We start from the raw sequence: 27,251 nt of genomic DNA on the forward strand, positions 1-27,251 counted from the left end.
TCATCGTTAATTGCCCATTATTGGAGGCTCACCCCCCCCCCCCCCCTCCCGGTGCTCTGGCTGGCACTGATGATGATGGGGAACCCAGACGGCAGTTGGGGGGGGCTGCAATCAGAGGAGCCGCGCTGATGAAGGGGGTTTGTAAAGCAAAGGCTGCCAGGGGAATCAGCCTTTTCCACCTAATCAGGGAGGGGGCGAAGGCTGGAGCAGCTGCCCTCACTCTGCACAACGCCTGGGGAGAAAGGCAGCAATTTTCCAACTGTTCATGAGATTTCTTCTGCTGCAACTCGAGCCGCCGCAGGGGGATGATACGCGTTGCACGGCAAACTGGTCCACGGCGGGATTCCATCCCCAGCCACGCACACACCCCTCAGCCTGGCTGCTCTTGTCCGCCCACGGCCCACCCGAAACAGCGCTGGGGCTGCCCTGTGGAAGCCCAGTGCCTCCCCAAAAATGTGTTCTGCAGAGCTGGGGAGCGGGGGGAGCTGCTTACTCAGGGTGGGAACCCCAGAGCCGCCGGGCTGGGGCCAGCGCTGGAGCTGCTGAGCAGGAAAGGTCCAGGCGTGGGGCTGCGCTGCCAAAGGGTCCCCCCAGCCTTTGGAAACACGCTCCCTCCTCCTCTCACAGAGAAACACAGATCATCACCTCCTGCCTTGCAAAGCTGCAAATACCAGACTTGCAAAGAGCCCCAGCGCTCCTGAAAGGAGCTACAGCTACTGCCACAAGCCAGAGACAGTGAAGCAGAACGAACGGCCCTTCGCTTCACGCGTACACTGATTTCTCACTGAAAAGCTCCACTCATTTCTCTCCTGCCTTGCAGCAGTTTGGAGCAGCCCTACCATGTCCATCCTGCTGACCAGCAAGGAACCTGCCCACGCACCCGGCTGCTGCACAGGGAGAGATGGGGACGTGGCACCAGCTGAGAGGTTTTCCAGCTTCCCAAAGTGGGGCTGAGATGCTTCTGCTACCCAGGCTCAGGGGACTCTTGTGTCATTAAACCCCAAGCCCTGTGGGCACCGGCAGATCTGGCTCCTTCCACCAAACCAGCCAGGCACACACGGCCAAAACCAGCCTGACCAGCTCAGGAACCCTGCTGATGTATATTTTATAATCAATAAATAAAATATATGTTCTGCCTGGTCTTGCATACATTTCCAAATTCAATCCTCCCATTCCCAGCGTAACGGCGGACAGATCAGCCCAGAGCATGGCACTCCCAAAACCCGACGGCGCCGGTCTGCTGGCAGGTCAAAAGCATTTCTTTTAGAAAGCTGAGGTTACTTTCTGCTGACAGGGAACCTGAGTTGAAGGCTCTCTCAAGACAAAGGGGATGGGAGCGTGCTCGGGGATGGTCAGCACGTAGCAAACCCATGTCAAGATGCTGGTGTTCACAGCCCAGACCCCTGCCCTCGCCGGGGGTACTCGCAGGAGGATGCTGCCCCACATCCGTGCTGGAAAGACCCTGATGACAAAAGTTACACTGCAAAAAAATGAATTTCTACTGGAGGTGTCCCAGCCGAGGGCTCAGCAGCAGGTCTGGCCTGCCGGGTGCCTTTCCCTGCATTCTGGGGGCACCAGCAGACAGCCCGGCGTGGGTCAGGCCCTGAGCAGAGCCCGCCCGAAACGGGGGCCAGGGGACACCTCGGCTGGCAGCTCCCTCCCTCCTGCCCCCACACCCCCCATCTCTCCACAGCCTGGCTTTGCTCTCATTGCTTCTCTGGAAAAAGATTTCCAAAACCTCTTTTTTCTTAAGACTTTCCTTTTCATCTAATTTTGTCTCGGAAGCATTTGAAGGTAAGTTAAAAAGAGCTCAGCAAAAACAGTAAGTGAAATAATTTATGGGACTATAAAGGATGCCAAGGCAGGCACCGCAGAGCATCCTGTGTCGCGTCCCCGCCACCGTCTTTTATTTTTGTTTGTGGTTCTGCTGTCACAACATAACCTTTGCAAGTTCCCATCCACCTGAAGTGAAGTGTAATCTAATTAGTCCAATTTGGGTTGCTTCTATTTGAATAATTTAGCATACACCTGCAGTATTAATCAATCATTATTATTTTTAATTAACTCATTAACTCACAGGTTTTCAGAAAGTTTGAAGTGACAAAATTTCCATGGTTGAAGCCTGGAGTGAGATGGAGCAAGCGGCTCTTGGTGGTGCGAGCAGCCACAAGTGCTGATGATTTCTTGAAGAATTTACTTTAATGGCAAACTCCTGCTGTACAACAGGGCCTAATTAGCACGTATAGGGTTGAGTTTTCACTCATGGCTCCTCCATCACCCAACCTCACCTCTAAGGACTGGCTCCCTTTGATGATAATTGTCATTACACTTTGTCAAACTCATTAGCTTTTAAAGAAAAGAGCAGCTCGGAAAGACCAGGGAGCAGGCGGTGCTGGGGCCGAGGGCTGCGGAGGCATCAGAGGGTTTGGCTGGGACCCTGCTGGGAGCTGCGGGTTTGCCTGGGTGGGAACGTGGCATTCCCAGCTGGAGGCATAAACAGCTCCCACTTGGCTTCTCAAGTTCACTGAAAGAGTCAAAAAATCTTTAAAGCTTGCAAATGAAAAAGAAAAAAATCATAGAGATCAAGCTGCAATGTGCTACAGCATGCTGGATCACGTGGCAATAACAAGGCTGCATTACAAAGGAGATCTGCCATCATAAGAACCAGGAAAAAAAAAGGTTATTTACACTGTGACTCTCACCTTTTTTTTAAAAAAGAAAAGCGCGAAGAATATTTTCACACATGTACTTCAGTTTTCAGTAAAAATAGTTAATTATTATGCCGATGAATTTCACAGGTTGATTAAAGAAACCTGATTTTAAGATTGAGCCTGCAAGCCCCCCCCCAGCGGGGGTTTGGAGTTGGGGGGGGGGGGAGTGGTGGTACTGGAGCTGCCTGTGGGTACAGGGTGGCTGGAGGAGACGCAGTGAGTCCAACAGCTCCCAGCACAGGTCCCTTCATCCCAGCAGGATCAGCCCTGGCTTTTCCCTGGGCATCCCAGCAAGGTGCCCCTACGCAGCCCCCGCGGGCGGGAGCACCCGGATCGCCAGGGCAGGAGGGACCCCAGGGGTTCCTGCCCCCAACCCAGAGCTCCCATCCCAGAGCTCTGGACCCAGCCTCCAGCATCCACTCGATTTCTCCCATGAAGTCCAAGCTGTGCTGGCAGATCAGCCAGCTGCAGCACAGCCATAGGTACCCCCCTTACAGAAACGTGAGCTTCTTTAAGCTCTTTAGTTATTGCTTGGCACCTCCTGGAAGAATTAGTGTCTAAAAGGTGAATTAATCCATCCTGGCTCATTAGGAGCTCTCATTCTGCTCTGCTGCAGCAAACCCAGAGGTAAGGAGGGAGATGCTCTGCCAGCAGCTCTGTGAAAACAGCCCTGGAAAGGCAAGGCATGGGACAGGGTCCTCATGCAGCGTCCCTGTCCCTGCCCAGGGCTTTTAGTGATGGCTGGGGACACCCAAAGCAGCTGAGACGAGGCCTCTTGCAAACGCACCCTTGTCTCCCCAATGCTCAGGGTGGACCATCTATCCACCTCCGGCATCATCTCCAGAGCACCGAAGCCAGGAGCGGTGCCCAGCACCATCCTGCCCTAACAGCAGCCTCAGGAGGGAAATCCCAGGCAGGGGCTGGTCCCAGCCGCAGCGAGGGCAGCTCATCACCCCACACATCCCTGCCCCACGCCTGATCCCAGCCCCTGCTCCATCCTTCCCTGCACTGCACCAGCCAGCTTCACCGGGAACACTTCTATCAGGACAGGCATGGGCAAGTGTGTGCATACATGATGAGCAAAGAGACCAGGGCTTGGTTTTAAGCTCCCCAGGGTTGACTCTAAGTTGGAAATCCACCTCTCACTTCTCGCTAGGACTCGGTTTCCGCTGTGGCCCGAGGAGACCGAGCGGCTGGGTCTGGCCTGTCAAGCTCTGAGTGTCAGCACAGCAGCTGAAAAATGAGGAGCTGGTGCAGGCTGGGATCCAGATTTTATTGAAAGAGGAGCTACAGCTCCATGGAGGAAATCCAGTACGTGCAACAAGAGCAAAGACAGAGGCAGCCGGGGCCAAGTCCTACCCCCACCATTAGAAAATATGCCTCCCTTGCTGCGATGGCACCGGGCTTGGAAAGCGATCAAAACCCATTCTTCTTACAAAATTCATAAGGCAGAGCCATCTGCCTGGCAGCCAGCTCTCCAGCTCCCATCCCTGCTTCTTGCTGGATTTTCCCTGCTGCCTGTCAGTGGCACGAGTCTGCTTCCCAACTGCCCAAAGCTGGGTCCAAAATGAGGGAGGGATGAAAATAGCTGTGCTGAGCCTGGCTGAAGGTGCGGGAATGGTGGGACAAGATTTTCAAGTGCCTTCACCACTGATAAATAAAAACTATGAGAATAAAATACCTTATATAGAGGCAGCAGCTCTTAGGACCCTAGGAAACAAGGCGGGATTTCTAACCCAATCTCTACAATGAATTTGTCCCTTTAATGTATCACTTAAGCCCTGACAGCGCGTGGCAAGTCCACAACCTCGCGACTGTTTATTTAAATACATTTTTAAAAACCCCTGTTAGGTGCAGACCATGACTTAAGTAATGTTAAGTGAATAATTCATGCGGTATTTATAATTGATGGGGGATTTAACAGGAACAGAGCCATAAGTGGCTTTCTATTAACTATTGATGCTCTCCGCCAGCCTCCCGACAAGGGTGGCTGGGCTCTGCGATCACAGCTCTCCCGCGATGTTTTATTTAAGTGCTGTTAAGGGTACACGCAGCCTGGGGGAACAACTCTGCTCCCGGGGAACGCTGCAGCTCCCGACGGTGGGCTCCCGGAGCCCCGGTTCCCGTGTGCCAGCGGGGAGAAACCCGGGGTTGGTGGGCTGTAAATGGGGAGCTCACCCACCGCAGGGCTGGCCTGGCTCCTTCCTCCTGCCCCCGCTGCACCAGGTGCTGGATCCCCCCAAATATCTGGGTGTCCAGGTAAACCCAGACCCCCCCAGTACCGGCTTATGGGTTTGTCTGCTCATGGGGTTTTGTGTCTTATTCCAGGGACGTGCCTCTAAAATCCCTTCCAGACTTCTTTGCAGACTTCATTTGTGAGAACAGAAGCGTGATAAGACGACCACGTATCTTGCTACACCCATCATTCGCAGCCCCATATGAAACATTCAGAAAGCTTCTAAAAATATATGCACAAATACAAAAATACAGTTAAAAGAACCCACCCGTATCCTAACAGACAGCGCATCTGTGTTCCAAAACATCGCGTTTCCAACAAAGCCGCAATAAACACACAGTTATCATAGCAACTGAAGCTGAGTCTTGCTCAGCGCCCGCAGGGAAAGTAGCAGGATCCAGCCCTGGTGGGGGGGGTGGGTTGCTGTGAGGTGTTCCTCAACCCCCCACCCCCACCCCCCCCCGCCAGTCTGGCAGCCCAGGGAGCCGCTCGGTGTGCCCGGGGGTTGGCACACACCCCACACACCCCCGGAGCACCCAGCAGAGCCGCTCCTTGTAAAACCTCAGGACTCTAAAGAGCACGATGCCGACCCCGAGGGGACACTCGCTCTGTTCCCCGGGGGAGGATGTCCCGGCAGGCAGGGCTGTGCGTGAGCACCGAGCATCCAGGCTGGCAGAGCAAGGACAAAGCCTGTTCACGGCGCAGGCAGGGGATATGGAATAATTCACACTAAAGCACCGTTCCCTTCAGAAAGGCTGGCAGCCTCAGGGCGAAATAAATGCTGAAATCTCCTTGATTGTTAAATAAAAGATTATTGATAAAATAACTGCTTCTAATGTGGCTCTGCTGCCAGCAGAAATGCAATATCTTTCAATTACTGCTTGGAAGCAAGGCTTTCCTTTTGTTTACTGGAAAAAAAAAAAAAAAAAAGAACCCACAACATGAAAAGAGATGCTCGTAAAGGACTGTGAAAGGAAGGTGAATCTATTTTTGCCGTGCTCCAAATCCGGCTGGGGCTTTGCGGGCGCAGAGCAGGTTAGCTGCTTGTTGGAGCCACGCAACCGGCTTTCAGCACACGGAGGGGGCTGGCAGGAGGATGGGGCATCTCTCTCGAGCCCCGGGGGAGCGGGCAGGTCCTGCCCAACACGAGGGAAAACGGCACATGGAGGTGCAGGAATGACCTGAGCAATTTCTCAGCTTTTTTTAGAGCTGAGCTGGCAAAGCAATCTCCTTCCTGGAGCAAAGTGCAGAACAGGGCGGGCTGCCCAGGCTGCCAGCCCGGCCACGGAGGAAGGAAACACGAGGTGCCTCAACAACGGCTTTGGGTCAACGTTTTGGGGCTGCAGAGGGATGCAAAGTGACTCACTGCCCCTCCGAGAGCTCCCCAGCTCTGCTGGCCACAGCCAAGCCCGACACCCCGATGTGAGCAAGACCCAGGGGGGAGCACAGCCCGGGAAACACCCGCGCAGGGGCCGGCTAACAGCAGATCGGGCAGCTCCATCTCCAAACACAGAGCACGCAAAGCACCACGCAGAAAATTACTTTTCAGGGGCCCTCAGGCCAATCAAACCCAGCCTGTGGCCCTGGGGTCACGCAAGCCCAGGGGGGCAGCACCCCCTTACCAGCTCCACACGCCGGCGGCTGGACTCCAGCTCCCTCTGCACCAGCTCGTCCATGTCAGCCTTCATCTCCTCCATCCTCCTCTGGTAGTACCTGGTGCTCTCCTTCTCCCGCGCCTCCGACTCGGCTGCCTTCTCCAGCTCCTCGCCCATCTTTATGATGCTGTCTCGCAAGCGCAGCACCAGCACCTGGGGAAGAGGGTGCGAGGTGAAGCCAGGGAAGTGGAGGTAAGGAGCTATGAAGCTCTCCACGAGCACCAAGCGATGTGGAGAGCACTCCCTCCCCACCCCACGCCGCAGGGCCGGTTACTGGAGTTATCATTATCAAGCATCACCCTGAAACCTTGCAAGTGGGGGCAGCTGCCTGCAAGTGGGTGCGGACCCTGGTGACCCCAGCCCGCCCCTGCATCCACCACGATGGGCAGCACCATCCCCCAGGGCCACACCGCACCCCCCGGGGCTCCCATGGGGTACAGCTTTGGGGTATGAGAGCATTTTCCTTCATCCCTGGGCCGGGCTCATTTGGGCAGCACGACTTGGGGGAAAAGTGACAGTAAAACCATCTCCTGGGGCGCCAGAAGATGTGCTGGTTAACAGGGATGGTGAAATATTGCAATGGAGCCTGATGTCTGGACGATGCCAGAACATCGGGGTGCATGGTGGAAAGGTGCAGTGATGGATGTGCCGAGTCAGCACGCACCACGCTCTGGGTCTGGAGGCAGGGGCTGTATGTTCCTCCGGGTGTTTATAGCACTGGGCCCACTGTTGGCTCTCAATAAACACTGCAGTGAAGCATGAATAGCTAATGGAAGTGGCATGAACCATCAGGACTGTCCACGAGCTGGCCGGAGACCCCACCTGCCCTTCCCCACCCTTTTCCCAGGTGCTTCTTCCCCCAAAGCCGAGGTGGTGGCATCACCACGTTGGCCTCTTGCAAGCAAGCTGCACCCCCCCCCCGGGGGCTCCACATCCGCGCAGTGAAGAGGTGGTACCTCGAAGCGTTTCATCTGCACGCTCTGGAAGTCCAGCTGGCTCTCCAGGTCGCGGATGCGGGCTTCTTGCCGGCTGACGATGGAGCGCTCGGCCGGGCTCTGCTCCAGCCGTGCTGCTCTCGCCTGCGCTGCCTGCAGCTGGGTGAGGAGGACGGGCTGTGGTGGCACCTCCCCGGGCCCTGCCCCACGCAAACACACACACCCCCCCCCGGGCCCTTCCACAGACTTCCCCAGCCCCTCGCCTCAGTGCAACACGCACCAAGGAGCTCCCGGGGCCCCCGAGGTGATGGGGCATTATGGAAAAGTATCGCCTTCGGCTGCCTGAAAGATTCCCTGTGGTTAATACTGCACAGTAAATGCATGACATGAACATGTATTTTTGAATGAAAAACGTGCTGGCGAGACAACACGTGTCTGGGTCTCTTTTGCTTTTCTCTTCGCACAAACGCTTTGAGGACAGCAGGCATAAAAATTCACAATTTACCCCTGTGTGGAAAGCTGCCTGGACCGAGCTGTTTCTTCAACTGCTACAACGAGATCTCCAAAGCAAATTGCTCTTTTAGTGATCCCAGTACAAGTTTGGTTCTATTTGACCTAGAACTACGGGAATTTGTCTTCTTTTATCTGGCCTATCTCTAAAGCTCCACCTGCTCCGCCTCGGAGGGACTGAGCCCTGCTTCTTATTCCCGGGCATTTTAGCTATGCTCCAATAAAGCACTTAAGTTAATGGGATTACTCATGTGTTTAAAATTAAATCCGTGCACTCCCAGAGGGTGGGTGCAGCCACAGAGGCGAGGCAGTGCAGCACCCAGCGGCACCCACCCTGGGGTCAGCCCTGGCACCTGCAGCTCGGGAAGGGAGGAGGGAGGAGTGGGGGGTCTCCATCCCGAGAGCTTCGCCAGGGAAAGCTTTCTCCAGCCCGAGGCCATTGCCGGCAGAGCCCCGCAGCCCACCCCGGCCCCGTCCTGCCCGGGGGCACGCACAGCGCATCAGGGAGGGGAGAGGAACCTGACCGTGCCACAGAGAAGGAATGGCTTTGGCCCCGGGGCGCAGAGACACGGTCCCATTTCAGACAGGAACGCGGCATCTGTAACTGGCACCGGCGACACGCCGGGCACAGGCGTCGGAGGACAGCCGGCTGGCCCCTCGCTCCTGGAGAGGAATTACCTTCTCCTGAAGGCTCTGCTTTTCTTTCTTCACGTCCTCCACCTGCGTCTGCAGCTCCCGGATCTGAGCGATGTCCGCTGCCGACTGCGGAAGGAGAAAGCGCCGCGGTGGGAGCAGACCCGAGGGCTCGGAACAATGGGCACACGTTGTGAGGAGCGCGGGGCCGAAGGCTGGCTCGTGCCTGCAGCCCGCCAACCGAAACAGCGAGCCGCTCCTGCCCTGGACTGATGGAGCTTAATTCTCCCGACTCGATGCAACTTCCCTAATTTTCGAAACCAATATTTGCAGATCAGGACAGAAACCATGTTGTCAAGGTCGGTTGTGACCTCGGGGTCCTCTCAGATACAGATTCCCGGCTCCGTAACACCAGCCACGGGGCAGCAGGCTGTGAATTGTCAGTCTTGCCAATACCCTTGCTCCACTGGGAGCCTCGGGGGCCCTCAGCTCCAGATCCAAGCTTTTGGGAGAGCCTGCCTTAGTCTGGGTATGGCACAGAAAACCCCAGAGCTGTCTGTCAGCACTTTTTAATCTCTGCATGAGAAAACAGTGAAAGAAAGAATAGAAATGGATCCAGAAAGGGATGCTTATAGGATTTCCCAACTATTGAAACTAAAGCCAAGACACTTCTTGAGAGAAGACTCAAGACTATGGGTGAGAGGAGCCGGAGCCGTGAGCCATCCCTTCCTCTCAACACAGAATCTGCTGCCCAGCCTCTGCTACCCCGGCTCCTACCTGGGCGATCAGAGCCTTGTGCTTTGCCATGAGCTCGTTCAGGTCCTCCTGGTCCTCGTCGATGCGTTTCAGGAGGTCGGCTCTCTCGTGCTGCAGCCGGTACAGCTGCTCATCCACCTGTGGGAGAGCCCACGGGACCACTGGCTCACGCGTCCCACGGGGGACCCACGGCACCGCGGCATCCTTGGGGACACGCTGCCGCTTGCCCCGGGAGAGGCAAAGGGAGCTCCTGCCCAACTGCGGCACACTGTGCCCTTGCCGGGATTTTATCCATCCACTAAACCACCCGGGGGCTGTCATTCCCAAAGAGGCTGGGTGATTTAGTAAACAGGCTCGGTGGTTTAGTAACAATGCTGATTATTGCTGATTTAGTAAAAAAAAGCTGACTATTGCCATCAGACACAAGGAGGTAGGACCGCGCTGCTGCCCTCCCACCTCCCCTGCCCTGTCTGCGTCTCCACAAACACACCAGGGTCTTGTTTCTGCTGAGGGTCTCCAGCTCTGTTTGCAAGTTCTCCAGCTGCAGGGCCGTCGTCTGCTGGGACCTCTGGGCCTCTGCGCACTTTGCTTCGCTCTCTTCCAACTGGAAAAAAAAAAAAAAAATGGGGGAGATCATAATTAAAGGAGCAGAAACCACATGCTGATTATGCCATTCTCCTTGCTGCACAGCCACGGCTATTTACACTTCACCCCCCAAACATCTTTCCCTGTTAACGCACTTTGAATCTCAACCTTTTGAAATCTGTGCTGCTCTTCAGCCTGTCTGCTCCTGGTTTACAGGGAAAACTTTTCCCTTCCCAGCCGGTGCAGCAGGGCTTCCGTGGCAGCTCCCGGCACACCGCAGCGCGGATCCTACCACCACTGACCTGGTGCCAAAATACACACCTCGATCTGCACATCCACCCTCTGCCTCAGCACTGCCGTGGTGAGGTAGAGCTGGGATCATTAATTTGCAAAATTATGTGAATTACATGTAATTCCTGATTAGAGCAATTCATGATTCGGAGTTTGCAAATGGGCTTTTCATGTGGCATAAATTGCATTTGCAAATACACATGAAATATCACATTTATAAATGCTAATTTGCTCTTGGTTTTTATAGCTCAGCCATTAAGGCTACAATCATCTTAAATGGGCTGCAAGCATCTGGAAGATGCAGCATCATCCCAAAAACTCACACCGCCAGGACGGAAGAGTTTATGTAGGCTGTACCTGAACATCCAGTTCCTTCCCTTGCTCACTTGGGTTTGTTTCTTTTCCTTGCGAAAAAGAAAACCAAACCTCTCCACTCACTGTGCATTTCCCGTGCCCAGTTCCCTGAAGAGGATGCAGAGCTCCCGGGAGCAACAGGAGCTGATGCCCACCACGGTGAGAGTTTGAGCATTTTAGGCTATTTACTCAAGGTTTACTCATCTTTTTTTACTCTCTTCTTCAAAAAAAGGGGAGTTGCAAAATACTGGATCTGGAGCAACCCTTGGCTCATTTCCCTACACTTTGGCACGACTGCCAGCAGCAATGGAAACCTTTTCCCCCTCCCTGCCAGGGTCACAGCAATGGTTTTCTGGTGCACATGGAAATGGGATCTTCAGCCTCCACCTTCCTTCCTAAATTGCATCCCCTTCTAACTATTTTTACCTCCTTTGGTGAGAAAACCTCTGCCTCCTGGGAACGCCATTTCCATCCCTGAGTCATTCTGTCACCCCTGCACGAGCAGAGGAACGGATGGGAAGAAATAACCCCAAACATCTTTGGGTCTCCAGCTCCAGTGCCTGCCAGAAGCTGCTCACCATGGGAAACACAAAGCTCTAGCACGGAGACATTTAGCAGTTTGAATCCTGCAGCAAAACCATTATTTAAAATGGTGTGCCTGACTCCGAACGCAGCCTGTGGTGATGGATTGCCCAACCAGTCTATTCATACCTCTGCAGAGACCCTTTCACAGCAACCCGTGCCGCGTTCCCTTTTCTTCCACCAGCTGAAAAATAGCCTTTGTGTTTAGCATAAAGCTCAGGCAGCCGTTGTCGAAATGACCCAAGCGATAGCTGCGGGGAGACGTTAAAGACGCCGATTGGACTGACGGCTCCTCTTACGGCCGAGGGCTTTTCCATCCGCCCAGCTCCAGGCTCCTCCAGAAGCAACCCCGTCCACAACCAGTCCCTGGGACTGGCCTTTCCCCTGCCACGATTACACTAAAACTCCAGATAGTTTAATCAGAGATAAACGCATCTCCAGGACCTTTCATTAAATACCAGCTTCCACTTCACTTCGTGTAATGGAATTTTCCCACTTGGGAAGAATAAATTGAAATCCCCCCCAAAAATGCATAATGTATGAACTTCTGAACAACATTAGTTTGCTGTGTTACACCATCTGTTAAATACCTGCGTAAAATGGATGCTTCAGCCTTATTAAGAAACAATGCTATACTTCGAGCCATATGGATTTTGATTAACGGAAATGTTGCATTTTAGCAAAGTTTTTATTCTTGTGGAGGTTTGTGGGCTGGTGGTAGGATGTACTGGCTTTTGAGAAAGTCGTCATGAATGCCATTAGAAATCGTTTAAATTTAAAGAACGGAATAATCATGAGGCATTTTTAACACATGCGGAGTCTCAGTGTTGGCGGCACGGCAAAAACTCAATATTCCCAATATTCCCCAATACTAAGGGCTTTCCGCTCCCCTCCAAAGCGCGAGGCGGGCGGGCAGAGGCCACCGCCGAGGGAGCCAGGGACTGACCTTGTGGCACCGCGGCCACGGGGACAAGAGAAAGCAGCCTCTTGCACGAGCCCGCCGGGCAGGACACCATGGGGATGGCCACGCTTGCCGGGCAGAGCGAGCATCCCGGCATCGCCGCTTGGCCCCTCGGCTCAGCCCGTGGAGGGGGACCCTCCACATCAGCCCCCCCGCAGCGGGATCCGGCGCTGAGCGTAGGGCCCAGCCCCGTTACGAGCACCGGGGGCTGGGAGAGAGCGAGGCAGGGGCTGTGCATCATCCCCGGCCCCAAAGCGGCACCCAGGAACGCTGAGGGATTAATGGTTAAGTGTAGCATTACAGCGTTAGCTTAATAAAGTTTAAGAAAGAACTCAGAAGTGCCAGAAATGGCCATTTCTGCTGCCTGCCCTGGCCATGGCCATCCCCTGCCCTGGCCATCCAGATCGGGGCACGGGCAGGGGCACGGGCACCCCATCAGCCACATCAGGCCGAGCTCACCTTCCCCTTCTCCCTCGGCACAGGTGGGAACAGCTGCTGCTCACAGATGTTATTTATGCAGGTCTATTATCTAAATTATATACCCGTGTTGCTGGAATCGCTCACACCTCCCGATTAGTTTGTTTCCCGGGGAAATGTGCAGTACAGATTAATTACTGAGCGGTTTTGGAGGACCAGTGCCGTTAGGTCAGCCCCAGCGCTCGGCACTGGGGGATGAATGTGCACGGGCAGCCTGGGGACAGCCACCCCTGTCCCACGGCAAGGCACCCCGTGGGACCCCGAGCTCACGGCAGGGCTGAGCCCACCCCCAGCACGGTGGGCACCAGCGTGGCACATGCCTGAGCCGCTGCCTGGGTCGCTGGGTGCCGGCTGAGAACCCGGGCTGTCTGCACTTAAACTACAGCAAAATCCACTGCGATCCCCGCTCCTGCCTTACAGCATCCCTATGGCAACGCCTCGCCAGCCCCGCGCCGCTGGAGCGCCTTATTAGACAGATAGAAAACGCGCCGAACAGAAGGTAATTAACAGGGCCGCGAGAAAAAAAAAAAAAAAAAAAAAAGGAAAACCAAAAATACTGAACCACCGTTGGCTTAATTACAGAGAAGTGCTCCTCACGAGGAGACCCTCCGCAGCACAAGAGGCGCTTCTGGCCCCGGGTGGGCGGCGCGATGCTCGCACAGCACCCGGTCACCCATCGCCCCGCACGCAATTAAAACCAGGAGATCTGCAACTTTTGCTCGCAGCTTCCCCTCGGCTGAGGGAAAGGGTGATGCTCCGAGGGGCAGGGAGATGCCCGCTCGCCCGAGGGCACCTACCTGCTTGCGCAGCCGCTGCAGGTCCTGGGTGCCGGTGCTGGGCTCGGGGGGGGCCGCCCGCAGCAGCCGCACGTCGGCGAGCAGGGCTCGTGTCCGCCGCAGGTCCCGCCGCAGCCGCTTCTCCACGTCGAAGTCGCGGTGGCCGATCTGGGGAGGGGAGAATGGGGGGGGATGTCCTTGAGCCCCGGCGCCCCGCTCCACCCCGCAAAACCTCCATCGGACTTTTCCATCCCTCCCCAAGGCATCCCCTCCGCAAAATGTGGGAGTAGGGAATTATTTCTGTAATGCTGAAGCTACGATGCAAGAAGATACTAAATATCTATGTATAAATATTACAATTTTCCCTCCTTATGAAATAAAAATAATTGAATGGTTAAATAAAAGGGAGAAAAAATAGGTTAAGTAAACATCAAAACTGGCAGATTCCATCAAAATACCACATTTTTTTCCCCATTAGAAAGCTGTTCCTCTGAAAACATTAGCACGCTCCTGGTCTCCATCAGCCCAGCAAGCCATCCCTGTGGACAGAGGGACAGCCCAGCCACACGGCCGGGGGGCACAGGCTGGCACTGTGGGTCCCCAGAGCCATAGCACCCCGTCCTTGTGGCCACTGGGCACTGTCACCCCCCCAGGAAACCACCCTGGCCAAGGGGTAGAGGGACAGAGAGAGGCAGACCCAGAAGATGCGGGTCCAGCGTCTGTGCTGAGAGCTGGCACAGAAAATGCAAAAGTCATTGTGTGAAAGTAAAAAAAAAAAAAAAACAAAAAAAACCAAACCAAAACCACCTCTGCCCCTTTGGGGGAAAAAAGTGACAAAGTCAGGAGGAATTCAGCCCAAAGGGGAAAGGGAAAAAAGCTACAAGGCGCTGATGAGGAAAGGTTCATTAGGAGTTATTTACACATCTCTAATGCAAAGCATCTGGAGTCCCCGCCAGCCGCGGAGGGACGTAACCGACGCTGCCGCCCTCGGTGCGGGAGCAGCATCTCCCATGTGTGAATCCCCAGCAGCACTGGTGGAAAATAACTGCTGTGTGATTTTGGAGGCTCGTCCCCAGGCAGGGGGGTGTCACCACGTTACTCCGAAGCCTTTTAGAGAAGGGAAGTAGGAAGCACCTTAAAAAAAACCCCTTTACGCTCCCCACCTCAAGCTGAGAGCAACCATGGTTACGAGAATACAAGAATTAGAAAAACACCAAGTAAACAGGCACATGGTTTCAGTGCTTCATTTCAGACTAATTGAAGTGTAAGAGCCTTTTCCATTTAGTCTGTTTTCCACAGCTCTTCTTGTTTCAAACCTGTTCTCCTATATTCTGTTCAGTGGCTAAAATTAATTGTGCAGATTTGACCTCGTAACCTGGTTTAGAGCTGGCTGGCATTTGCTGGAACCAGAAATCGTTGGTATCTCCATTTCCTTAATTAGTTTTCTGGGTTGGCTTTTTCTTTTTTTTTTTTTTTTTTTTTTTCCTTTTTTAATAAACTGCTCTGAAGCACTCTGTCCACTGTAAATCAGACATCATTTATAACAACACTGCAGCGCAGCAGGCTTGCTGTTCTCCCTGCCGCCCCCCTTGACTGTATCTCGGAGGCCGTTCAGCATCGTTTTCCCGCAGCTCAGGGTCTGCCCACCACCCCAGAGGGGGGATGTCGAATCGCTGCTGCCTCCTCCCACCATCGCAGCCCGGTGCTTTTCAAGTTACAAAGCCACGATTTCATTTAATAGCTGCTTTCAAGGCTTCAGTGGTATCTCACACACATGATAGCGATCCCCAGCTGTACTATTCCAGCTCCCCTTCCCCTCACACGCACGGGGAGGGGGGGCTGGGGGCTGCCCGGGCAGCGCCTGGGAACACTCCAGGAAGGAGAAGGTGCCTTTCCTCGAGAGCATCCCCAGCTTCACACCGTGCAGCTCCTGCTGCCTCCTCATCCATCTCAGTTCTCCTCCACCGAACAAGAGGGCCGTGCTGGCCTGAGAAGCAGTTATAATAATACCCTGCTTTTATACGGCAAGATTTATTCTGACAGTTCCCAAAACATTTTATAAGCCAGGAGCTGGGGGGATGTTATGGATAAGCCTCGTCAGATCATTTTGTGCCTACTTGAAATATGCCCATCATTTCAGTGTTGCAAAGCTCCCAGATTCATCCCGTTTAATGAAGCCATGCAATTGCCAGGGCTGGTGAAACGGCGAAATCCAACCGGCTTGTGCCAATGGCCGGAGGACGTGCTGCTTAATTACCGGCAGCCCCAGATACTGAGCTCCTCCTCTCCCGCGTGCAGGGTGAGGTGCATCGCGGCAGGGGCTGGGCGAGGGCGGTCGGGAGGCACCAAACCCAGCCCGGCTGAGCTCCCGGGTGCCCCAGCACCGAGATGGCAACGCTGAACGCGCCGGGCTGGTACCGTCCTCAGCCCTGGCAGCACCGTGGCCCCAGGGAAGGGCCAGGCAGGACCTGGGTCACCAGAGCTCCTTCAGCAGGAGCTGGTGCATGAGCCAGCGCCCGGGCCTGGCTGCTCAGCGATGCCCAGCCCAATAAATGTTGTTCAATGAGGCTGCATTCAGCCCCTTGCCTTCTCATTTAACAGGGAGCAGCTGTGTGTGCTTTTCCCATTACGTGCACTTCAATCACTGCCACAGACACATTAAAGAGTGAAAAAGGATTTGTTCAACAAATGTGTCTGGGATAGAATTCCTCTGCAAAGAGCAGAATCTGATAAACTGCTTTTCTGGGCAGTTGGAGCTGCTCCAGCATTAGTCCTGGTTAGTCTGACTCTCATGAAAACACCAGAAAAAATCAGATGCCCCCCTCCACTTAGCTTAATCTGCACAGAAGCGAACAGTTCCCCTCTGTGGGTCTTTGGGGGGTCTGGCTGTCTCCTACTTGATGCCAGCAGTCCCAAAACCCTCCTGGCACCCAGTGCCTGCTGCGGCACGGCCGCAGCTCTGATGGGCGGCGTTTGGAACCGCCAAGGGACAGAGGGCAGCACAGCTGGCTGTGCTGCCTGAACAGCCAACCTGTGGTGTGGCCCCATCCACACGCACACAGGCATTCACACTTCCTTTTTTTGTTTTTTTGTTTTTTTTTTTTTTGTTTTTTTAATAGGCAGTGTTTTGAGCAAGGGCATGGCCAGCAAAGCAGCTTGGCTGGCTGGGAGGTAGCAGCAAGGAGAGCAGAGCACAGTCCCCCCCCCTGCCAGGCTAGCCACCGTCCCCTTACCTGCTCGCACAGGGTGCTGATGAGCCCTTCCAGGTCCTGTTTCTCATGCAGCACCATCTGCTTCTCCTCGTACTCCTGTTCCAGCTGCATCTCCAGCTGCCGGAGCTGTATGCAGGAGATAACCCCCAGCCACGCTCAGAGCCCGGCCGGCCCCAGCCAAAGCTCCGCACCCCGGCACGACACCGGGAGAGGGTGCGCACCGAAGCTTCCCATCACCGCAGCTGACACTGGGGACCCCGGGATGGGTCACGTCCCCTGGAGCCCCTGCTACCCCCAGGCAGTGCAACTGCTCCTGGCCAGGAGCCTGCGGGACTTTCGGGGACACGATGGGCTGTTTGAGCCACCCTGCCTGTGAGGAACACTCAGAAGTCCCGGAGGGTTGTCCCTGCAGCTCTGGAAGAGGGGCCAGCTCTAATCCCTCCAGGTCTCCTCAAGACATCCCGTGACCACAAACCAGGCGGGCAGCACGATTCTTGCTCCAGCTCCCCACCAGCGAGGAGGTGACAGTGGCCTCTCGGGGCAGAGCGTGCCATGAAGGCAGGATTTGTATTGCTCCTGGGAGCAAAGGGAACCTGAGAGCCAGCACCGAGTGCAGGAGCCTGCACCCCTCTGCCTTTGCCTCGGCTCAAGCATCGCCGACCCGCAGCGCCGCAGCAACAACAAGTGCTTTGCAGGAGGGAACTGGAGCCGGGGTGGCATCGCAGAGCCCTGCCGTGCAGCTCTGAGGGGTCCATCCAGTCGAGCCAGGAGGGCTTGGGGGTGGAAATGTGTTAACAAAGCAAGCCAGCCCATTGCACAGCCCGCTCCTCCCCTTGCAAGCTGCTGCATGGCTGAGCCCACAGGAGTGGATGTGCCAGGCTGCGACCCTGGCACAGCTCCCCAGAGCCCTCCCTGCCCCAGCCGCCTCCTGCAACCCCAGCCGCTGCTCAGAAACAGGATTTAAAAAGGGAATGGGATCAAGCTGCTAAATATCGATTGCTCTCCGGAGTGTCTCTGCCATTTACTCATTTGGAAAATAATACTCAGGCCACGCAGGGTGAGGGAGAGAAAGGATGGAGGACAGCCCGTTGGCCGAGAGCAGCACGAGGCACGGCATCTCCTTCCGTGCTGCTGGCAGTAGCTTGCTCTCTGCACGGGGCATTTAGACAGAGAGGTGCAGAAGGGTAGGGAGGACCCCGGGGAGGAACCCTGAGCAACGTGTCCTTCCGACCAGCCTAGAGTTTCAGCCAAAAACAGCCAGTGGAGAGGGGGAGGGAGCAGCACTGAGGTGCTGCTGCTCCCTCCAGCAGCAGGGCAGCACTGCGGGAAGGCAGCACAATGGGAAACAGGGGTGTTTGCACGCTGGCAGCCTCCCGTGGCACCCAGAGCCTTACAGCTCAGGGCACGACTACGTGCTGGCAGGAGCAGAGGTTGCCTCCTTTGCCTTCCCACTTGTCCTGCCTTCCTAAAATAGCACACACAAAGCCCCACCGACCGCTTCATTAAGCCTCAGCAGTGTTAATTCACTGTCGACCGCCAGGTATGCCCCAGCCTGAACGGGAATTGGCTGCCATCATGCAGCCCCGCATCAAACACCCCGGGGATTTTGGGGAAACTGGAATTCATGTTTGCATGCCACCGACCTTGCAGCTTTGTGGAAAGGGTCTTTTCTGTCCATTATCACCAAAGGTGAAGCCCTGGAGGGGCTGGAGATGGTGCCCTTGGCGTGATGCTGGTGTTACTGGGAGCACCATGCTCATGTGCTGCATCGCACGTGGCTCCCATGCATCGTCCCCCCACAGCCCCTCCAGCACAGCAGGGACTCACCCTGACCCAGACCCTGATTTTTGCACCCCAGGGCTGTGACTGGGGCTCGTGGGGAAGCAGCAACCACCTGCCCCGCTGCTTCCCAAGGAGGAAGGACCCCCCGGGAACGGCTCCTCCTCTGCACTGCACGCCAGGGAAGCCCTGGGGAGCACCCAGCATTGTCCCCCCCCACCCCAGCGCTGACCTACCCTCCTCTGGCAGGACTGCCGCACATCCTCCAACTCCTCATCCTTGTCCTCCAGCTCCTTCTGGTGGATCTGCTTCATCCGCTCTATCTCCAGCTCCAGTCTCTGGTGGAGCTGAAAGAATAAAAGCCAAATGCACCAGCGGCTGCACACAGCCCCGGAGGGACGGGGACAGTGTTGGAGTGGGCTTGACGTGCCCCTGAGGGGATGGTGCCCAGGTGGGGACTGCGCTACCTGCTCCAGGTGATCAACGGCGGCTGTTTGCCTCTCCAGCTCTTTCCGCTGCTCGGCAGCGCTGGCCTCCAGGTCCCAGAGCTGCTTTTTGAGTGCGGGCACGGCGCGGGCGTCCAGGGCGCTGGGGGTGCTGAGCTCCTGCAGCCGGCCGGCCAGCAAGGTCCCTCGCTGCTCCAGCCTGGCCACCTCCGCCTCCTTCTGCTGCTCGCCGGGGGCAGAGCGGCGGGTCAGCAGCCGGGCCCCAAAGGCAGGAGAGGGGGCTTTGCACAAGCATCCCACTCTTAAAACCCACAGCCTTCATCAGAAACACCCTGGAGCAGCAGCAGGCAGCGGTCAGCCCCCTCCCCACCATAAGCCCCGAGCAAACCTTTCCCTCTCGGTGTTGTTCACTCAACCCTGACCTCAAAGAGCACAGGTGACTTCCGTGAAAATGAGGGTGGGCCTAATTAGCAAAGCCATGGGATGGGTATCGTTTGTTAAAAGTGATAGCCTTTCTTCTGGCAGAGGATAACGTTAGTTAAATATATGAGGCACATCCTAGAACTGAGCTAAAAGGGATTGGAATCAAGTTGCTGGGTTTGTGCTTGATTGCCTCTGCTATAATTGCAAAGATAGTGGCTCTGAGAGCTGTTCCTGATGCTGCATATAATGCAGCAAAGTGGGATATTTTTCTCTTACTTCTAAGCTCTGCTGAAGTTTGCCCATTTCCCATCGGATGCTGGTGTTCTCCTGGGACAATTTTTCCCGGAGGCTCTTCTCAAAGGCAGACTCTCCCAGGGCCTGGGCTAGCTGCAGGTCAAACCTGGAGGAGAAAATACACGTTACCTCTCCGGAGCGGGTCTGCAATGGCAGCACTGGACTTTCCAAGTGCTTTTGAGAGTACACACACACACAAAAAAAAAAAACACAAAAAAAAAAAAACCACAAAAAACAAACAAACAAACAAACAAACAAACAAACCAAAACAAAACAACAACTAATTGTCTACAAAGTGCTGCCATAATTTTGGGAATCCCTAATTCCTCCGCACAAGTGCCAGCTGTGGTAAGCGGGCAGCGTGGAGCAGCAGTGATGTGCAGACAAGCAGTCACCAAGAGCAGAGGGGAAAAAAAAAAAACCACACTGCAATGGGCTGCTACAGACCCAAAACAGCCCAAAATGCGCTTGTGTGCAGGCAGCAGCCCCCTGCCCCTGCCACGGCGGGCAGCTCCATCCCCAGGGCCGGCCGGGATTCTGCTGCACCGAGGGTTGGGTTTCAGCCTGGGAAGCATTGCCACTTCAGAGAGATAGTCCTGGGAGCATCTCAGCACCTTTATATCTCTGGGGGAGACCAAACCCCAGCCCAGAGTCAGCACCTCAGCGCAAGCACGCGGGGAACACCGGCAACAAAATGTAAATTAAAAGAAATTATAAAGAAAGCAGTTGGTGATTTCCCATGTTTTCTGTGCCCACTTGGGTTCGTATCCTATTTTGGGGCAGAAAACCTATTTCCTTCATGGGTTAAAACACTGGGGATCATTTCTTGGCTACAGGACTCCTCTCCCCCAGGCCAGGAGCCCGGTTTGCCGGCAGCGCTCCCGGCACAGGCACATCCCCACCAAGGGCACGCCGAAACCTGGGACACCCCGACACGAGGGTGCCCCCGCACCCAGCGACACGGGAGCCCCCGGCAGCGCTCCCCGCGCCGCCGCCGAGCCTTGCGCGGGGAGGGGGGCGGGGGGTGACTGCTATTACGGAATCGTGTCACCATCGCACGGCAACGGGATGCAAAAATAACCTCCCGGCTTGCCGATGGAAATAGCAGCCCTTCGAGGAACTCCTCGCCCGCAGCCCCCCCCCACACAGCATCCCTGCCCTCCCGCTCCAGCATCCCTGCCCTCCCGCTCCAGCATCCCTGCCCTCCCGCCGGCTCTCACTTCTTCTGCCGCTTCTCCAGCTCGTGGCTGCGGCTCTGCTGGCTCTCGGCGAGCGTCCGCGCGTCCTCCAGCTCGCAGGCCAGCCGCCGGCACCGCCGCCGCAGCTCCTGGGACCCCTTCTTGGCCGCTTCGCAGGCCGCCTGCGCCTGGCCGAGCTGCGGGCAGAGGCGGCGGTGAGCGGCAAGGGGAATGGGGGGGACCCTGTGGCACGCGCTCCCCACCCGGCGCTCAGCCCGTGGCTCACCCGCAGATCTTTCACCGAACAAGGACAAATTCAGGTGCCCTGACTCCCCCCTCCTCCGGGTACCCTCCCGTGTGCCTGCAGCGTCCCAGCTCCTCCTGCTGAGTCAGCAAAGCTGCCCCAGGGGCGGACGCAGGATCCCACTTCTCTCTGCAAAAAGCAGCGCCCGGACCCAACGAGCTGCATCCCCCAAGGGGTTGCATCGTGTTTGGGACAGAGAGACATGCAGCGCTCTTGCCAGCCAGAGAATGGAGTCATTAAGGAATTACTTTAAATAAGCAAAATCTTGCATTAATGAACCCTGTAACTATCTGAAAGCAAATGGGCTGTTTTGCTTTACCCAAGTTCCTAAGACCGGGCTGCTTTCCTTATTACTTTTTAATGTACCATGAATAATACTCATTTTTTTTTATTTTATCCTCATGGGAAGTGACCTGACTCCCAGGCACGCTGGCTTTCTCCCTCCTCATGGCAAAGCTCGGGAACTGCCAGCCCTGCACATTAACAGCTCTTTGTGGCACCGAGACCCACTGCTGACCCCCTCCCCACCCTCAGTTTCCCACCCTGGGTTCACGCTCATGCTTGAGCAAGGCTGAATTTTGCCACGTTCTGGTGCAAAAGTGACTTTGTACGCTTGAAGGAAGTTTGGGGGGGGTTTACTCTCGAGGCAGCAGAAGAGGGCTGGTTTCCCCCGGTCCCCATCAGCAGCAAGCGGCTGCATTTCTGAGCGCCGGGAGCGGGGAGGGAACACCCAGCTCCAGCAGCAGCCCCGCTCCACGGTGTGACCCTGGGGAGCCCCTGTCCCTTCCCGTGCCCCCCGGGGCCGGCAGCGCTTACCTTTTGCTCCAGCCCCGTCCTGGCGCCCAGCTCGGACTCCAGCCGCTCCTCCAGCTGCACCAGCCGCTTCCGCAGGAAAGCAATCTCCGTCTGCGCGCAGTCGAAGCGCACTTGCCACTCGTCCTCTGCGAGCAGAGACAGACCCAGAGGCGCTGGGTGGGCGCTCAGGCCTCGGCAGCCCGAGCCGGGGGCAGACGGGTGAACGCACAAGACGGGTGAACGCACAAGACGGGTGAATGCACAAGACTGGTGAATGCACAGCGGCACCGCAGCTCCCGTATGGCATCAACGCCAGCACCGAGCTCTGCTTTGGGCACCCAGGGCTGCCCCAGCTCTCACAGCACACGTGCCCCCGCCTCAGGCAGAGCATGCAAGCTCATCCCATCCCACTCGTGTCTTAGCAGCCTCCTCATCGCTTCAAAACATGCTTCAAACCCACTCTGAGCTGCTGGGCAGTGCCAGCAGGCGCCAGCAGTGCCCTGAGGCAGAATCTCTGCTGTAAGGAACTGGAGGAGTTAATGCCTCAAACACTCCTCAGCGCCTCGAGGACAAGTTGTTGGCCTTTGTGAGGAGGCTGAGGGAGCTGCCCAGGGCAGCGCAGGGTGTATCGAGGGGTGCACAGCTCCACTGCCTGCTGCTGCAATGCCAAATTCCTTAGATGAACCTCGAAGGAAACTATACCTTCAGGCCAAATAGACTGATAAGCTAAAGGCTGGACAATTACCCAAGATGCAAAAACTGAGGAAAATGTAAAAGGGGTAGGGAGGAGCACGAACCGACTCAATCGGAGGAGGGGGCTGGTGCACCCCGTTCCCCCTCACCGCACGCACAGAACCCACGCTCCACCTTTCCCTCGTCTCTCATGGAAATGAGTTCCTGGAATACCTGCCTCTCGTGGTCTAGTATGCAAACCAGCTGAGAAAGATGAACTTGAAAGGCAACAGAAAATTCCGCTGCGTGTGCACCCACCACTGAAGATGACTGGACCTGAGACAACGCTGGAACCTGGGGTGGTGATCCAGACTTTTTTCCTCCCCTTTCCTTCTCTTCCCTTCCTTCTCTTTTTTATAGATTCATCAATAAGAGATCACTTTGCTTACTATCTTTTTCCAAGTTTAAGCTGTTTCTACCACAAGTAAAATATTTTTAGCTGGTCGTTTAGTGTCGTTTCACCTTAATTTAACCCAAGGTGATGGCAGAACCTTTATGACTCCCTGGGCTCCCAGTCCAGGTTGTAACACCTGCCTGCACCCCCAGCCCCGTGCACGAACCAGAGCCACGTGCGACCGAGCTGTCGCTCCACCGGACGAGCAATGCAGAGTGACGGGGTACCAAAACCACCCTGGGGTGGCCAGGAGTTGAGGGAGCAGCACAGCTTGGGGCGGGCCAAACCGCTGCCCAGGGCAAGAAGCTTTGCTGGCCCGCTGGGGTGGCCGCGCTGGCCCCACAGGTCGTGCTGGATGCCCAGAGCAGGCATCGCCCCCGAAGGGACACCCCTACCTCCTCCAGAGCCGCTTATCTTCATCTCGCGCAACTGAACCAGCTGCTGGGCCTCTTCCAGCTGCTTTTCCACCGACTCCAATTTCTTCTGCACTTGGTCGTGTTTGCTCTGGGGAAACCCAGGGAAGGAAGCGAGCAGCTCTACCCGGCTCCAGGGCACTGGGGTCCAGTGAGGCTGTGCTGGGAGGGCAGCATCGCCACCAGCACGGCCCGAGGGCTCGGGGCTCTCCTACCTGCAGCTCCTGCAGCTCGCGGGCTCCCCGCAGCCTCTCTGCCCGCTCCCCATCCAGGACCTGGCAGGCAACATCACCCTTGTACCGCTCGTCCGACAGCTCCGTCGTCAGGTCGATGATCTGGGGGGGCAATGGGGAGTCAGTCTGGGCATCGCCGTGAACACCGGGTTTGGGGGGGGGCGGTGGGGGGGCGGTGGTCAGCCATCCTGCATCCACCCTGCAGAGTCCTGACTGGCAGCTGCCTATGCTTAGGGGACATGGTAAGCGCACACCACCACCGACCAGTGTCACCAGTGGGAACCCAAGCTTCCACTGGCAGTGCCCAGCAAAGAGCAACCGGTGCTGGAGCCGGTGGCTGCCCCTCACACGGCTGCCTGCCACGGCTGCGCGGCTTTCTCCATTGTTCTAGTTGGCTGACACTGCATTTCATTTGAAACAACAAGCAGACAAATCAAGGGGGGAGATATTATTAATCTGGAGAATTAATTCCACTTTCTGCAAAGCAGAGGTGAGCAGTCTGTCCTGCTCAGCTGGCCGAGCGAGGGGCTGCAGAGGCGGCAGGGCCAGCAGGAATGCGCAGGTTTCCAATGCTCCTTTTCCCCCGTTTGACAGCATTTAAAGGCACTTTACATTTTGCAGGCATGCTACACAAGTTCCTTAGGGGGTCCAACAAATTTAACTCGTTAAGTAAACTCCATAGGTTTTCTTTCCCTGGGGAGCCGGCATTTTTCTAGGTCTGTCCTGAGGCATTAGCCTCCCTCAGCACTCCCAGCCTCGTCAGTGTGATTCCATTTTTAACAGGGAGCTCAAGCTAAATCATCTTTAGCTGCTTCCCGTTGAGAAGGGGGTCCCTGGCCCTCAGGGCTCTTGGCACCATTACCCAGAGCTGCAGGGTCACACCCAGACCGCAGCTCTCGCAAGGGGCGAGCCGGGTAAACCCAGGGGATTTACAGCAAATTTGGGAGCTGCTCTTCTTCTCAGTGCTTAATAAAACCCCAGCGGCAATCACGCAGCAGTCCGCGCGTCCCAGGGGGGACCCCGCGCAGGACCAGCGGCCGGCGGGGGATGCATGTGGTCCCCAACGTGCCTCCCAGTCCCTCCCAGTTCCCTTCTGACACCCGAGCACCGCAGGGTCATGCTCGGAGCCAGGCGACGAGCAGGACACTTCTGTGAGCCATCTCCTCGGTATTAGCATACATCCCACTAAACTAAGTCACTTCTGGTGTCTGCAGAGCTCGGCGAGCTGCAGTCCTGAGAGTGTAATGAGAACACGACACGCCTCGGTGCAAATTCCCGTTCCTTTTTCACCCCTTTGTCAGCAGAAGGGGTGACATTCCCACTGCCACCTTTCAGTCTCGTACGCCCGCGCCGGTGGCAGCACGAGGTGACGTCTGTCCTTTCCCTGAGGCTTTCCCTGGCAGCCCATTCCCAGGGTGTCTGGGCTGCTCGGCGGGTGCAGGCCCTGGGGGGACCCATCGCTCCGGCAGGCAGGACCCCCCCCCCCCGAGCAGGGACCCCGCAGCGATGCTGGCGCTGGGTGCTTCAGCTGGTGCCCCCCGAGGGTCCCAGCCTGAGATCTGCCGCTGGCTGCGGTCACTTCGGCAGCAGCCCCCTGCCCAGCCCTCTGCTGATCACGGCCCCTCCTGCTCTCAGCAAATTGGTGGTCATACTGATCCCAATAGGGCTTCGTTTCCAACTCGACCAAGCAGCAGAGGCTTTTTTTTTTTTTTTCAGGCTCTACCTTGCTCTCCAGTTTCTCTGCAGTCTGCCTGAGCTCGCTGCATGCCTGCTCGGATTTTTCCAGCTTCCTTCTCAGCGCCGCCAGCTCCTCCTAGGGAAGATTGCAAAAAAAAACCACACATGAAGAGCTCCAGCATCCTCAATTTATTACAGTCCTGTTTTCTGTTAAAAATAAGTGGGAGAGAGGTAGCTGTCTTATTAATAAAATTTACCAGGAAACTTTGAAGGCTGCTCACTGCAAATTGCCGCGACTACAGCCCCTGACATGAATTTCATTGGGGGGACTGTCAGTTTTGGTGTGTGTACAGAGCACATTTTTATGAGAAAGAAGCAAACCTCAAAAGCCTGGCATGAACAGCCAAACGTCTGAATTTTGCTCATGGAGTGTTCCCGGGGCCCTGGCAGGCTATCACAGAGCTGTTGCAAAGGCATGTTGTTTTTTTTGTGATTCTTTTTCAGGCAGCCTGACTGTAACAGAGCTGCTCGTCCTGCCTTGTCCTGCTTTGATGTCCAACACTGAGCAGAAGCAGAGCATTGCAGAGTTGTGATAAAAGCAGAGGTTAACGGGTGACGGGGCCTGATGGATCCCATGTGGGTTTGGAGAGAGAAACAGAGGCTTGGGCAGCTTTTATTTTGTCTGAACCAGCCTGAAAACATCTTGTTAAAACCTCACTAAGGCAAGAGGAGGAGCAGGATGCCAAGGAAGACGGACTAAGAATTTAGCACAGGTCTCAGATGGTGCAGAGGGGCAAAAGGTGCCTTTCCCGGGTCAGCAAATGCCCATTAACTTCTCCCATCACCAGTGGCAGCAGAGGTGGAAGCCAGCGCAGCTCTGGTGATGGTATGGAGCAGAATCCCCTGCATCAAGGATGTGTTTGGCTGCTCATCACCCCTCATCCCACAGGCTGATGTGGGGCACCTATCCCCAAGGGGCTCGGCTCAGCGGAGCCAGCCCCAGTGAGCTCACGGGGGGTATGGGGAGGGCAGCCATGGCGCTGGGATGCGGCTGTGGTTGTGGGGACACAGTGCATTGCCTACTGCCCCTCTAAGGAAAAAGGAGAGTTATTTCTCCCTCCACAGCTCTGCAAAACACATTACTCAGGGTAAAAAAAAATACAGTGCTAAGAACAGATGATGACTTCTAGATGGTCAGAAAAACACCTCTGCCCTGGCAGAAGTGACTTCCAATTTGAGTCACCCACCAGGCACAGCTCCTAGAGCATCCCACCCCCTCCCACCCCATCCCAATGCTTGGTGCATACTTCTTTTGCACGGAGCTGCTCCTCCGCGAGGTTAATGCTGAGCAAGGGCCGCACGCGGCTCAGCAGTTGCCACCAGGGCCAGTGCCTGATGGCCTGGAAAACCACCAGGTTCTTCTGGATGCAGCGGACGGCGAGGCGCTGGATCTGCGGGGAGACACGGCTGGCTTTGCCCCTCGCCCAGCCACCACCGAGCCCGCCGGGCAGGACCAGGCTGGAGAGGGGTGAGGTGGTGGAGGAGCTCTGAACCGCAGGGGATGGCAGCACGGCATCTCACGGCTGCTCGTGGGGCAGGGTAAAACGGGTGCCCTTCAAAGGAGCAGCCTGCTCTGTCATTTGGGTGCTCGGGGCCGTATCACAGCATCACTGACCCTCTGCAGCAGCCAGAGCCCGTGCTGTGGTGGGCACAGAGTACCCCGACCCGTGGGATGGATACCTTCAACCTCTTGAATTTCTGACGGCTGAGGAAGCCCCTGCAAGCAGCCTGGAGCAGGATCATCTTCTGGGCTATCAGCTTGTCACGTTGCTTCTCCAGCCTGGAGATGACCCCTGGCTTCAGGAAAACCTGACAACAAGCAACGGAGGTTACACACCCTCGGGACAGG

At 56.0% G+C, this 27,251-nt stretch overlaps 1 protein-coding gene across 1 annotated transcript in view; it reads right to left on the bottom strand.

The window, feature by feature from the left end:
• Positions 1 to 27,251, bottom strand: part of MYO18B (myosin XVIIIB) — a 69,248-nt gene that overhangs the window by 16,101 nt on the left and 25,896 nt on the right. The window contains 17 exon segments of the mRNA XM_042805070.1: positions 6,570 to 6,755; positions 7,559 to 7,696; positions 8,726 to 8,809; positions 9,458 to 9,574; positions 9,927 to 10,040; positions 13,484 to 13,630; positions 16,696 to 16,800; positions 18,690 to 18,800; positions 18,921 to 19,121; positions 19,599 to 19,722; positions 20,837 to 20,991; positions 21,915 to 22,039; positions 23,415 to 23,523; positions 23,648 to 23,767; positions 25,389 to 25,478; positions 26,650 to 26,793; positions 27,083 to 27,211. Of these exon segments, the coding sequence (XP_042661004.1) occupies positions 6,570 to 6,755; positions 7,559 to 7,696; positions 8,726 to 8,809; positions 9,458 to 9,574; positions 9,927 to 10,040; positions 13,484 to 13,630; positions 16,696 to 16,800; positions 18,690 to 18,800; positions 18,921 to 19,121; positions 19,599 to 19,722; positions 20,837 to 20,991; positions 21,915 to 22,039; positions 23,415 to 23,523; positions 23,648 to 23,767; positions 25,389 to 25,478; positions 26,650 to 26,793; positions 27,083 to 27,211 (2,199 nt within the window).

The sequence above is a fragment of the Tyto alba genome, unplaced genomic scaffold (assembly GCF_018691265.1).
Source record: "Tyto alba isolate M040663 unplaced genomic scaffold, T.alba_DEE_v4.0 Super-Scaffold_44, whole genome shotgun sequence".
Taxonomy (NCBI): Eukaryota; Metazoa; Chordata; class Aves; order Strigiformes; family Tytonidae; genus Tyto; species Tyto alba.